General features: G+C 48.3%; 1 protein-coding gene across 1 annotated transcript; it reads left to right on the top strand.

Moving 5' to 3' along the window:
• Positions 1 to 9,488: 9,488 nt before the first annotated feature.
• On the top strand, positions 9,489 to 12,984 carry NRSN2 (neurensin 2). Its single transcript, XM_074317300.2, has 2 exons — positions 9,489 to 9,674; positions 11,362 to 12,984. The coding sequence occupies exons 1-2, from the start codon at positions 9,489 to 9,491 to the stop codon at positions 11,785 to 11,787; spliced, it is 612 nt and encodes a 203-aa protein (XP_074173401.2). The 3' UTR covers positions 11,788 to 12,984.
• The last annotated feature ends 1,806 nt before the right edge of the window (positions 12,985 to 14,790 follow it).

Genomic DNA, 14,790 nt, shown 5'->3' on the forward strand with positions numbered 1-14,790 from the left:
AACAGTAGGATGAGGTAGATTCAGGGGAAGGAAACACTTTCCAGACGCTAGTTACAGCAACTGGGAAGACTTGGCAAGAGAGGCTGACATGGAAAGAAGTTGGTTATGGCTGGAGATGGTGGTGGGGAGAGAGGAGATAGATTGGCAAGAGCATGAGGGGCTTGAAGGCATTTGGTCTTTCTCCGGAGTCTCCACACTGTGGCCTGAAGAGTCTTGATAACACAAATCTGACCACCGCTGAAAACCTTTTGGTAGCTCATTACCTTCAGGATAAAGTCTAAAGTTCTTGGCCTGGCATTCAAGGCCTTTTGCAATTGACTTCTTTACTGTTTTATAGATTCTTCTTCAGCTACCAGCTCTACCCTACAACTCTGCCTCAGCCATGCCAGACCACTCTCCATGGCAATGCCCTCCCATGTCATTTGTTTTTGCTCTTGTTGAAAAATTGGAGGGACTTGGGGCTAATCACCTCACCTTTTGAGGCCTCAGTTTCCCCATCTGTACAGTTAGGTGGTTGGACTAGAAGTCTTTAAGAGTGTACCCAGCCTGGTATTGTAGGAGCCTGTGAAAAGGTGGGAGAAAAGTGCTTATGGCTCAAACCTGCCTGTCTAGCTTTTTCTAGGTTGCCTGGCAATAGATGTCAACCCTCTCCCAATCCTCAGAGGTTTCTTAGCAACCCAGTTTCTCTGCCTGAGTTGTTTTCAGGATTTCCTGATAGCTAAATGAATGTCAAGTTCTGCTTTTTCTCTTCCCAAAAAGTCTTAGACCAAGAATGTCTTTGGAGACCTGGATATCAACCCAGAATGGAAGGAATCCTGGGTTTGAGGTCAGTGGAAGATTTGCTGTGTGACTTAAAGAAGTTTCCTGGCCTCTCTGGCTTTTATTGCAGATTATGAATACCTGTCAGGCACTCAATAGAGCTTTACTTTTTTTCGGGTGTGTTTGATTCAACAGCTAAATTTGTTGATTCTTTCAACAAATCTTTACTGAGAGTGCCCACTCTGTGCCAGGTACTGCCTCGAGGATTGGGGATTCTTCAGTGAGCAAAACAGACATAGTCCCTTCCTTCATGGAGCTTATACTCTAGTGGATGGAAACATGCATACAACAAATAAACAAACACATATATAATAATGTCGTGGTGAAGGGGATAAAGTGTGAGGAGGGGCCACGACTTCAGATGAGGTGGTTTTATCAGTCAGGATAGGCTAGAGGAGCAGAAGTGGAAGGGCAGAAAAACTGCAGCTTCTCTCTTTCCCCTGCCAACCTCCTGTCTTGCCTTTTCCCCTCGGCAGAGCTCAGCTGGAGGCCAGTTGACCAGGCTGGCTGGGAAATGCAGCCTCCAGGTGTCTGCTCTGCAGAGCAGGGAACAAGCAAGGAATGGACTGGAAGGCAAAAAGGCCCAGAGCTGCCTCATGATCCTTGGGAGGCCCACAGCTTTTTTGGTCCACTTCCTGCCTATAAACTGTTGGGGACCCTAGGATCTTTTTTTTTTTTTTTTTTTAAACATTTTAATACTTAAAAAAAAATGTGGTAAATACACATAACATAAACTATACACTCAACCATTTTTAGGTGTACAGCTCAATAGCATTGAGTATTCTTATTGTTGTATAACCACCACCACCATCCATCTCCAGAACTCTTTTCATCTTGCAAAACTGAAACTCTGTACCCATTGAATAATAACGCCTCATTCCCCACTCTCCCTACCCCCTGGCAAACACCATTCTACTTTGTTTCTATGATTTTGACTACTCTAGGTACCTCATATAAGTGGAATTTACAACATTTGTCTTTTTGTCTTATTTCACTTAACATAATGTCTTCAAGTTTCATTCATGTTACAGCATGTGTCAGAATTTCCTTCCTTTTTAAGGCTAAGTAATATTCCATTGAATGTCTGTACCACATTTTGCTAATCCATTCATCCATCGATGGATACTCGGGCTGCTTCCACATTAGCTATTGTGAGTAATGCTGCAATAAACATAGTGTACAAATACCTCTTCCAGATACCCTGCTTTCAGTTCTTTTAAGTATATACCCAGAAGTGGAATTGCTGGATCATATGGTAATTCTATTTTTAATTTTTCAAGGAATTGCCAGCAGCTGCACCATTTTATTTTCTTACCAACATTGCACAAGGGTTCCAATTGCTCCACATCCTCACCAACACTTGTTGTTCTCTGGTTTTGCTTTTTCTTTTTTTTTTTTTAATAGTAGCTATGATAGCGGATGTAGGTACCTAGGATCATTTCAAAATTCAAACAATCATGGGCTTTTTATCCCAGACTTGTGATTTCTTTGGCAGAACAGCTGTCTTAAAAACGTAGGCTTCTTATCCATTTGACTCCAGCCAGGTCCATGTACTGAAACCACACCCGCAATATATTTCAATACATAGTGCTTAGTTTGCTTTATTTCTTCGCTTTCCTACCCCCAAAGAGCTCTCTGAATTTAAAGGCAGCTATCAGGAATAATAAAGGGTGAAGCCACACCCCTAATATGATCTTAGCCCTGAATCATTCTATCCGAGAGTATTTTTCATCCAAAGCCTTTTAAAATTCAATCTCTTACTTTAATAGACTTTTGCCTGAGATACTTTAATCAAAGGAGAAGTTTTTAAAACGGGTGTGAAGGCCATACCCTTAATGTAATCTTTGCCCTGGAACATTTTAATGAATTAATTGATTTTACTGTGCTCAGCACATTTAAAAAGCTCATTTCTTTCTATTTGGGGTCTAGAGGCATTGGACTTACCCACTTCTGCAAGGATCTAAATTTCTGAATTCTATTTCCTTTTATTTCTGTTTGCAAACCAGCCAGTTCTTTTCTGAGTCCATCTGTCTCTTGAATATTTGGACAAATGCAGTCAAAGACGTCCATATAGTCTGCTTCTCAAGTTATTACAATGAAAGTTTTACCAAATGTTTTCCTTTTGTATGACAAGGACTGTCAACTTTCCTGCCTGCTGTCCCAACCACTAAGGTACTGCCACATATTTTGGTTTTGATTACATAGGTAACCTAAAAAAACCTACTACTGGTACCAATTTCTTTATCAGTCAAGGTAGGCTAGATTGTGACATAGTAACAAAATAACTCTGAAATATCAGCAAATTGACAGGTTTATTTCTTACTGAAACATATTCTGATATTGTGACTCTCCAGAGCAGCTGTCTAGCTGTCCTCCCCTCAGCAAGTCAGCAATCTAGTCTACTTCCATCTTCTGACACTACCATGTGAATATGTCGTCTCCACAATTGTCATGGCAGGAGAAAAGATACCTGTAGGGTCATGTACCAGCTCCTAAATGCTCTGGCAGTTCTAAAACATGGCCCCCAAATTATTTGATATTTCGCCTACTGAAAGTAGGGGATTAAGTCTCTTCCTCTTGAATCTGACCTCTGTGACCAACAGAATAGAGTAGAAGTGACACTGTACCAGTTTCTAGACTCTGGCCTTGAGAAACTTGCAGCTCTCACCTCCTCTTTCCTGGGGTACTTATTCTTGAAATCCAGCCAGCCACTAGGCTGTGAGGAAGCTTGAGAAACTATGGAGTGCCACGTGAAGAAGTAAGACCCCTGGCCCTCAGCCCCAGCTGAGCTCCCACCTAACAGCCATTACCAACTTGCCTGCCATATGAGCAAGACATCTTGGCAGACGACCTTTCCAATCTACAGTCAACCCACCTGAGCTGATGCTAAGTGGGGCAGACGTGAGCCGGCCCAAATTGCAGATTTGTGAGCAAAATAATGATTGTTGGTGTTTTAAGTAATTACATTTTGGGTTTGTTTGTTATGCAGCAATAGCAACCAGAACAAATACTTTGGCCCAGAAGTGACATGCGTCATTCTACTCGTAGCTCATTGGTCAGAACTGTATTAAAATTACACTGATGGTAACCACTTTGAGCACCTCTTGTAATTGCAGAAGTCACACGTGACTTGTGTTCATCTTTTGTTATCAGTGTATATTATTATAATACAATTTTAATACAGTTTTTTCCTTTCTTAAAATGTGTATACATTTTTTTGGCTTTCTCTCTCTCTCTGCGTATACACACACATATGTATATACACACATGAATACATATATGTATGTATACATATGGAATCATACAATACTTGGCCTTTTGTGTCTCCTTCACCACACTTTTTAAGCCTCCTGTTGAACTAAAGTCTTCCTCTTTCTTTATAGATAATGTCTCTTGTTTTTCTCAAGCGCATTCGATTAATCAGGTGTTTGTCACTGTTTCCTACTCTCCTCACCTATAAATTAATGTAACAAAAATAGTAGTAACAACAACAATACTTTATTGAGTTCTGACTCCATTCCAGGTGCTTTGCTCAATGTCTTATATGCACATCTCACTTCACTCTTATAATCCCTCTGAGAGACAACTACTAATATCTCTATTTTACAGTTAGGGAAACTGAGGCTCAGAACACTTAAATCATGTAATCAATGAGTGGCAGAACCAAGACTCAAACCTGGGTCTGTTTGACTCCAGAGCTCACCTCACAACCACCACACTTTATCTCTTCTTAGTGGCCACCCTCCCCTCCCACTCCAGGATGGGGCTGGTTTGTTATGCAGCAGAGGACACTGGTTTCTTTCAGTGCTGGCTCAAGGCCAGCCCACCCTCTCATACATTCGACCTCATCCCTTCCCATGGCCTCCAGAACCTTATCCATCCCCTTTCCAACATCATCGGAGCTGAAGCTGATTCTAGCGGCAGTGGGCTGGAATCATCTGGTTGCTTCTTTACTCGATCATCTGATGACTGACCTGGAATGACTCAAAGGCCAAGTTCATCTGGGCCTGTGGTGCCTTCACGTGGGCTCTCCATGATATTGGTTTCCCCACAGCATGGCAGCCTCAAGGGAGACAGACTTCTTGCGTGGCACCTCAGATCTCCAAGCACCAGAGCTCCCAGGGAAGTGCATGTCCCTTTAAGTCCTAGCCTTGGAAGTCAGGGCATCACCACCATTCTCTATGGGTTGGAGCAGTGAGCTGCCAAGAAACACAGAGAGTGTACAGAGAGCCCACCTGATTTATAGCATTTGTAGCCATGTTTAAAACTGCCACAGATTTGTCTCCAATCTTTTGTTATCCTGGTAGTAGTTTGTTTTAGCCCCTAACATCTCTTTAACCCCTCCATTTCTTGGTCAGCCCACTAGGCAAGACATTGTCGTCTCTGATCTGGAGCCTCCTCACGGCCTCTCTGGGGCCACTCTGGGGCCACTCTGGATTCTTCTATCCTGTTCTCCTGAGTGATTAGCAGCCAAAGGGATCTTTTCAGAGTGCAAATCAGATCACACGCCTCCCCTCTGTACAACCCTTCCATGGCTCCCCACTTCTCTTGGGTGGAAGTCCAGACTCCTTACTTTGGCTTCTGAGGCCCTGAAGCAGCTCACATATGCTTTCCTCTCCAGCTGGTCTCCTGTCACCACTAGAGGCCTATAGTTTTGAGCTCCAGGACTTCCTCCCATTCCCCCACTCCCATCCCTCTCTCTCTCACACACACACAGTTAAATGAGTAAGTAGTAAATATAAAGCATTTAGACAAGCCTTTGCACATAATGAGTACCATATGTTTGCTATTATTATTAGTCTGTGTTCAGGAAACATTTTTTGAGCTGCCTACTCAATGTCAAGCTCTATGTGAGGCTCAGGGATACAATAGTGAATGAAAAAATGTGGCCCCATCTCACAGTTCATTCATCCCTGTGTCCCAGACCCTAGCACAAGGAGAGACAGAATGGTTGCATGTTTGTGAAGTGGTGCCTGATGAAGCTCAGAGAGGTGTGGAAACTTTCTCAAGACCACACAGCAAACATGGGACAAAACCAAGTCTGTGAGCACATGACAAGGAAAGAAACAGATGCAGCTGCCTGGCAAGGCTGGCTTTCCAGGTAGATGGGTCACAGGCACACACTGCACAAGGCAGAAGTAGTGGTAGGTTGGGAGCGAGAACAAGATAGGCTGTCTCATTGGCTTCTTCCAAGGGAGGAGGAAGCTTCTCTCTCAACACCTCCTGCCCAACCCCAGCTCCCTTCTCTAGGTGGGGGGTGGGGGGCAGATCCTTAGCAAGGGAGTAAGAGCTCAGAGGAAAAGAGAATGGAGAGAGGATGGGGGACTCAGTGAGAAGGTGAAGTCTTCCGGTGAGAGATAAGGGGCCATGATATAATAAGGAAGGGACTTCCTGCTAGGGACCCATTGAGAGAAAGGTCAGGCTCAACGACGGGTGGGGGCTCAGAGGAGAGGTGAGAGATGGGAGTCTGTGAAGAGGGTTGGGGCTTAGCGAGGAGATGAGCCTTTTTATACTGGGGTCGGGGCTACATGAGGGGAATGCAAACCCCATCGGGGAATGAGGATACAGTGAGGAAACGAAGGCTTCAGCGAGGGCGAGGTCTTCAATAAGAGAGGTGGGACATTGAGGGGGCTATGGGAGGACCCGGATGAGGATTTTGAAGGACTGCGTGAGGCGGGTGGGGTCCAGGGAGGTGGTGGGGTCTCCGCGAGGGGCCTGCAGTCTCAGAAACAGGAAGGAACTCTGGAAGGGAACAGGGGCTCCCGATCTTGCAGGGGTCCGCAATCTGCAGAGCCAGCCCTTGGGGCGGGGGGGCCCCCTCCCACCCGGTATCACCCCCGCCCCCGACTGCGGCGCAGGCGCGACCCAACCTGCTTTTGCTCTGCTCGCTCTCCAGCTCCTGCTCCGGCTCGGCAGAGACAGCAGGCAGAGAGGTGAGCTCAACCCTGCTCCACAGGCGGCCCGACACCCATCCCGTCCCTTCCGGGGTTCCGGAGTGTCCCCATCCTTGCCTGCATCCCCAGTCCCAGCCGTGTCCCACCTCAGGCGAGACGGCGGCGCCCAAGCCCTGGTGTGCCTCGGGTTTGGGGAGTTGGGGTCCCAGAGAAGTAGCAAGGGGCAGAGATTGCACCAGCCCCATCGCCCCAAGACACCTCAGGGGTGATAGGCTGGGCGGAATCTTCAAAGGACAAGACTCCCACCCACCTCTACCAAAACCCCATTCCTCCCCCTCTGCCTCAGTTTCCCTCGAGGGGAAAGGATGTAGTTAATGGCGACGAGGGAACTGGTGGTCGGGGCAGAAATAGTGGTGTGGTCGGGGGTGGGGGAATTGGCCTGATTTTCCTGTCCTCGCCCTCCAGGAGGTCGCCCCTTCTCCCGGCCTGGGCAGCGCGGGACACAGGAGTGGGCGGGTCTGGGGGTCTGGGAAGGAGAACGGAGTGAGGCTGCTCAAAGGCGAGAGATGCTTTTCATCTTCAGGCCCGCGCGCCTGTCACCTGCCCGCGCGCCTCCTCCACCGCAGTCTTCCCGCTTGGACCCTGGAGCCCCCTCCTCTTCCCGCTCGCTTCCTACCGAGCTCCTCCCCCCTCTCGCCTAGGGACAACTCCCCAGAGGTTCCTATGGCAACCTTCATCCCGGGTACGCGCTCGGCTCCTTAGCATCACCTCCTCCCTCCTCCAGTCAGCCATACCTTCTGACCGCCTCCCTGCAACACTAGCATGGGAGGGGGAGGGGCCAGGCCGAAGGGGAGGCAGCGTCAAGGTCACCTTCCTTCACCAGGGCCAGCAGGATTGAGCGATTCTGTATGTTTGGGGGAGGACGACAGTGAGTTGCATGGGAGGAGCTAACTCAGGCCAACCAACCCTGAACCCCCTCCCCTAGGGTCTTTAATGAATGGTCGCTGCACTAACTCAGCCCCACCGGCCCCACCCATTCTCCCACCCGGGCTCCCGAGCTCCTCAGCCTAGGGCGGTTCCTGTACTGGCCACTTCTCCTCAAAGCCGCGCCCTGCCTTCCCTCTCCAGACTTCTTGCCCTCTTCTTTCTGCCTTCGCTTTTTTTCTCTGCCTTTTCTCATTCTCTATCAATTTTTTTTTCTTTTTTTCCCCCTGAGTTGTGGGTGAGGGCTGTGGAGAGCTACGATTTATGGACAGGCTTCAACTACAGCCCTCCTGTGGCTTGTGTGGGTCCGTGGGGGTACCAAGAATCACCCCAACACACTGCGGCTATCTGTGTGTGTCTGCGTGTGTCTATGGGTGTGTGTCTGTGCTGTGTGTATATCTGTGTGTTTATGTGTGTTTGTGTGTGTTTTTGTGTTCTGTGCATATCTATCTGTGTGTGTCTCTGTGTAGCAGATGTGTATCTGTCGGTATGACTGTGGTGTTTGTGTGTCTGTGTTGTGTGTTTCACAGGTATGTGTGTAGGTGCATCTGTGTCTTCTGTTTGGGGAATGTGTGTGTGCTGGTGAGTTTCTCAGTTGAGGGCTATGTCTGATTGGAAATGAGAGGGGGTTGGAAGTTTGTCTTACCCTTCAGTGTAAGCGCATTGCTTTATTTTGTTTGCAGCTGCTCAGAGGGGTTGAGGGTCATCATGGGGTTGAGGAGGGCAGACATCAGTCCTTCCCCAGCACTGCTCCCGTCCCCTGACTGGTTCTAGTCCTACCTGAGTGTGGATACACACGCACCTTCCATTCGCAAGGCCTCAGTGCCTCCATTTGTGAAGAGAGGGGTTCTTAGACAGGTTTTTCTAGAAACCTAACCACCTTTGAGCCTAAGAGTCCATAATCCTGAGGGCCCCTGACTTTCACCGCCTGTGGAGTCAGGATTCCTTGGTACTTGGAAGTTGTTGCCTCCTAAGGAGCAGCTCTAGGGACGGATATTTTAGGGTCTTGCAGCTTGGGGAGCTCTGCCTGATTGGACGAATGTCAGCCAGGACAGTTACCCCCAAGAATACCCTGAAAGGGGGGAGATTTTTGAGAGAAGATGGGGATGAGGACCTCTCACTCCAGACCTGGGCCTTGAAAAATTCAGGATAAAAAATAATAATGAAAAAATTACAGTAATAATAATCACAACAGCTGCCATTTCTTGGTACCAGACACCATAACTGTACAAAGCAGTTATAACCCTTAACCCTATGTTACAGGTGATGAAACTGAGGCTTAGAAAGGCGAGAGCACTTGTCTAAGTCACACAGCCAGGAAGTGGTGGCACCAGGATTCCAGTCCAGACAGTGAGGTTCACAGTCCCTGACACCAGGTGGCCTCCCGAGTAAACACGCACATTTATTGACACCTACAATTGCCAGGTGCTGGGCTAAGCACTTCAGTGCGTTGACATTCACAATGTACTAGAGAAAGCCAGGTGGGGTTCCAGAAGGCTAGACTGTGCTGAGTGTGAGGTACCATGTTTCCCCGAAAATAAGACCGGGTCTTGTATTAATTTTTGCCTCAAAAGATGCATTAGGGCTTATGTTCACGGGATGTCCTCCTGAAAAATCATGCTAGGGCTTAATTTCCGGTTAGGTCTTATTTTCGGGGAAACATGGTATCTTAAATCAGAGGAGAAATGTATGGGGCACAAAGATTCAGGGGCCTGGGAGGGTCACCATGGACAGCTCTCACTGACCCCTCCCTCTGTTCACTGCACCTTGCCTACCCCACAGGGATCCACGATGCCGAGCTGTGACCGTTCCTGTGGCTGTAGCCGCGGCCCCAATGTGGAAGATGGCAAGTGGTATGGGGTCCGCTCCTATCTGCACCTCTTCTACGAGGACTGTGCAAGTACCACCCTCAGTGATGACCCTGAGGGACCCCCAGTTCTGTGCCCCCGCCGGCCCTGGCCCTCACTATGCTGGAAGGTAAGGCCAGAAGAGGAGCAACTCAGGTGATTTCCTGTGGCTTCAGGTAGAAGATGGATCAGCGGATAGAAAGAAAAGGGAAGGTGTCGCAGTTAGGAGTCTTGCACATTCAAGCAACAGAAAATGCAACTCAGATGGGCTCCAACAATAAAGGGAAAATATTGCTCATGTTATAGAAGAGACCAGAGGTTGTGTGCCTTCAGGCAAAGTTCAGTCTAGCAGTTCAAACCATCACACTGAGGACTCAAGATTTCTCTTGGTCTTCAGGCTTCCCATGGTACCCAACCCTTCCAGCTTCTGTAAGCTCAGGTTTTCCCCATATGTTCCCCAAATGGCTGCTACGATGCTGCCCCTCAGTCTTCCACTCCACACCATCCAAGGGAAATCAGAATTTCCTCTAGCATTTCATTCAGACAAGAAACAATGCTTTTTCTTTCTAGAAGTCCTAGAAAGTATTGCATTGGCTCTGATTGGGTCACTTGCCCAGCCCTGAACTAATTATTGTGGCCAAAAGGATGGTATATGCTGACTGGCAGGAAGTGGGGTTCATCCCATTTTAATCTTATTGTGCTTCACAATGATATGTTGGGGTACTATTGCCAGGGCAGTGGAAGATGTGAGACAAACAGCTGATGCTCCTACCAGGGAGAGTGGTCAGTTGGGGCACATTGTGTGGGTAAAGGGATGGAGGTGGCAGTGAACGGAGTCCCTACAATGGGCATAGCTCAGATAAACACTGTAGGAAGACTGAGGCAGAGACTCCCTCCCCTCTGCTTTCAAAGGGCTTGACTCTGGTGGGAAGGAGAGGTGCCAATCTGCAAAATGAATGTACAACATCAGGCCAGGTGTGTAGAGGATGCCGGGAAAAGAAATGTACTCTGTGCCTAGGGTGACTTCCAGAAAAAAGTCAGTATGTATTTAAACTTTTAAGCATCTTCCTATTGCCAGGCATAGTGCCAGGCTCTTGGGGACACAGAATTGAATTGAAGAATACATGGTCCCTGTCCTAGAGGACCTTCTAGCTGTGGTTCATTTAGTCATTCTGCAAACATTCACTCAGCTACTACTCTGTACCAGCACCATGCTAGTCATGGAAGACACCTAGTCAGCCAAAACAGACAGTCTCTGCTCTCATGGCTCTCTCGGCTCTCCGTCTAGTGGGGCAGGCAGACATCACTTACATAGTAACCAAAGTACATGTCCCAGTGTGCACCAACGTGAGTGCACAGAATGAACGGGCACAGCATTTGTGTGAGTGTAGAGCAGGGGATTTGACCAAGTTCAGGGACATCCTGGAAAGCTTCCCTGAGGAGGTGAGGTCTGAGATGAGATCTGAGGGACGTATAGGAGTTAACCCAACAGAGAGATAAAGATAGAGGGTAGATGGCACAGGGGGATAAGATGGGACCCATATAATGATGGAGGGGTGACTCAAAGTTGGCAGCAGAAACTCACTGCTAGGTGGGAGCTGGGAGGAAAATTAATCAAGAGGTCTCAAGATTCCAAATAGAACATGACAGTGTGTGCCCTTTGTCAGTTAGAGGCTAGCAGGTGTGTGCTATGATTCACATCTCTTAAAGTTGAATGAAGAGGTTACCTTTGAGTCCAGTTTGGATCCAAGGTGACCCCTTGGCTTGGGGCCTCCGGCTGACCCTGACTGCCTCCCAATCTATCTGTCCCTCTCCAGATCAGCCTGTCCTCAGGGACCCTGCTTCTGCTGCTGGGTGTGGCAGCCCTGACCACTGGCTATGCGGTGCCCCCCAAGCTGGAGGGTATTGGAGAGGGCGAGTTCCTCGTTTTGGATCAGCGGGCAGCTGACTACAACCAGGCCCTAGGCACCTGCCGCCTGGCAGGCACAGCACTCTGTGTGGCAGCCGGGGTCTTGCTGACCATCTGCCTGTTCTGGGCCATGACTGGCTGGCTGAGTCAGGACATCAAGGCAGAACCCTTGGACACTGAAGCTGACAGTCATGTGGAGGTCTTCGGGGATGAGTCAGAGCAGCAGCTGTCCCCCATCTTCCACGATATCAGCGGCCAGTCTTGGTTCTCACCGCCTGCTAGCCCCTTTGGGCAATCTTCTGTGCAGACCATCCAGCCCAAGCGGGACTCTTGAGCTGTCCACATGGCCAGAGGAGGCACCAGCCCTGGAGTCTGGAGGCTTCTTCCTCCCCACCACACCCCACCCTCCCACTGTCTCCTTAACTTCGCCCTTTCAACAGGGACCCTTGTGTCTAAGCCCCCAGAAAGCTCAACTCCAGGTCAGAAAGTCGGGCTCACATCTGTGTGCTCATTCTCAGGGGGTAAGGCCTCAACTCACCCAAGATGCCAACCTTCCTCAAGTCCACCCAACACTTCCCACCCACCCCTCCATCCCCAGACCCTCCAGGGACAGAAAGCATTTCCCTCAACCTGTCCCCACTCTTTCCAGTGTGTGACCATGGCCAAGCCCCTTACCCTTTTAGATCACCAGTTTCTGCCTCTGTACTATAAAGGACTTGGACCAGATTCTCGAGTTCCATGAGTTTTTTGATTCTCCCTAGGATGTATTATGCTCTATAGGCAAAGATGAGGGCAGTGGGGTAGTGGGGTCATTCTCATCCACTGACCCCTCCCCTGTCAACTGTACCAGGATGCGTCAGGATGGGTCAAAGATACTGGAATTTCTGTCCAGGATGGTATGAAAACATTTACCCTCTAGAGTACGTTTTCTGCATGCATTTCGACATCAGAGCTGCTCTGTCCACCCCATCCTGGGCTATTACTAGCCCCAGGGTACAGATGAGGTGGCTGAGGGAGGCTGGCAGTCTGCAGGAACTCTGACCCACATCCTCAGACTCCTGGGCCCACTCTTCTTCTACAGCTGGAGCAGGGTCCCCGCACCTTCCTGGCTTCCAGGGGACTTTCAGGGGTTGGGGACAGGCTGCGTCCAGAGAGATTTGCTGGAGTCCTAATGGTTCCAGGTGGCTCAAAAAATACTTTGGACACGCATTTAAATGGTCTCTAAGAGCCAGGGGGCAGGAGAACTGGGATGTCTTTGTCCCTCAAAGTCCCCCCACCTAGAAACCATTACCCACAGGTAACGCATCATCTCTGTTCTCTGCCACTAGGGGGAGTTCCAAGACAGCTGGAGAGAGACGCTTATGGCCCCGCCCCTAACCTCCCTATTCAATCTCACCGCCAGCCTTGAGGGGCCTCCTGGGGGGAGTCCTCGGTCCTCCCCAGGCCCTACTGCCCTTGTGCCCCAGGCCACCTCCCCACCCTGCACCCCTTCCATCCCACCTTCCCTTTCAATAAACAGCTGGGATGGATACCGACTTTGCTTCTTTTCCTCCTAACCCCTGGGCATGAGGAGGGAGGAAAGAGACTGCTACCGGAATGAGTACCTACGGTGTGCTGGGCACTTGAATCCATAAGTTTTCATATGCTTCTCAAAAGAAAGGAGGTTATTATCTTCATTTTACAGAAGAGATAACTAATGGTCAGAGAACTGAAGCCACTTGCCTAGGCTTCCTAGGGGGTGAATTTAAGTGCTAGCCTGACGGGAAGGAAATTTCTCAGCCATCTTGACAAACTGCTGCCCTCATCCCTGAGAAGGAAGGGGGAGGGGGCGGGGGGGGGGTTGGGGAGGGAACTGGAGCCAAAGCTGGGATCTTTTCCAGGACAATAAGAACAGTTAAGTCCTATTGGTACTTAACAGGGCCCAGGCCCTGTTCTCAAGGCTTTACAGACCCCATGTTCTGTCCACACGGTAGAGAATGGCAGCTCCAGCTTCCTGGCTGGTCTAGCCAAAAACCTTGGAATTATCCTTGACTCCTCTCTTTCCTCACAGCCTGAATCCATCAGCAAGTCCTGTCAAAACCTTGGAAATACATCCTGTACCCAACCACTTCTTGCCAACCTCACAGCTAGCTACCAGGCCTGAGCCACTGTCACATCTCATCTGGATGATTGCACCAGCTTCTCCCTGGTCTCCCTGCTTTCCGCTTTTCTACCCCCACCCCCCACCCCCAAGCCTGATCTTTACAGGGCAGTCAGATAGATCCTGTTATAACATGTTAGCTTGTGTCCCTCTTCTGCTCGGAACCCCTCCCATGGCGGCCACTTCACTCAGAGTAAAAGCCCAAATCCTCCCGACTTCTAGCCTCCAGAACTATGAGAGAAGGAATTGTTGTCGGAAGCCATGTGTTGATGGTGTTTAGTACAGCAGCCTTAGGAAACAGGCTGTAAATTGGTGCCACCCATGAGAGAGGCAATGTGGCAATATCAAAATGGAAAACACACATGCCCTTTGATCCCTTCCTCTTGTGCGGGTATATCTGTAGGTTCAATTCTGCATGTTGGAACACAGCAGCATTGTTTGTGACAGAAAATATTTGGGAACCTAAATGTTCTCTGATAGGGGACTAGTTAATAAATCATGCATGGTACAGTTACACACTAGAACACTATGTAAATGAATGAGAAAGCTCTTTATGTACTGATTTAGACAGATCTCCAAGTTACATTGTTAGGTGAAAAAGTGCAAGGTGCAGAACACTATGAATACTTTGAAACCATTTGTATGAAAAGAAGATTTCTGCACCTTGCTTGTATGTGTGTAAAACCTCTATTGCTTTTAGTTGCTTTGGGGAGGAGACTGGGGACAGGGTGGCTGGGGACAGGGGTGGGAAGGAGACTTGTACCAAATGTTCTTTCATCCATTTTGAATTGCAAACGGTGTGACTGTATTATATTTGAACATAGACTTAATTTTAAATTTAAAAAATAATATAATTTTAAATTTAAAAAATTTAAATTAATTTTAAATTTAAAAAATAATACAACGTTTAATAAATGGGGAGAAGGGGCAGACCTTCCTTAAAGAGGAATTTCAATTAATACATACAGAAGGATTGAGACAAATAGAAAAATTGCCCTTAGCACACTACAGTAATAATTGCTGCAAGCAAAACGCACCTGTGAACACTAAAATAATTGAGGAAACTTTCAGGTGAAAGAGTGTATTTGCATAGTCTCAAACTATTTCCCCTCCAAATATTTATTAATTTCACTGGTGGCCTTAACATGTGTCTACAAATTCTTTGATGTTCCGCCCTCCGGGAGGTGAGGCTTAGTT

The sequence above is a fragment of the Rhinolophus sinicus genome, chromosome 13, assembly GCF_057876585.1.
Source record: "Rhinolophus sinicus isolate RSI-liver-muscle chromosome 13, RSI-T2T, whole genome shotgun sequence".
In the NCBI taxonomy this organism is placed as follows: Eukaryota; Metazoa; Chordata; class Mammalia; order Chiroptera; family Rhinolophidae; genus Rhinolophus; species Rhinolophus sinicus.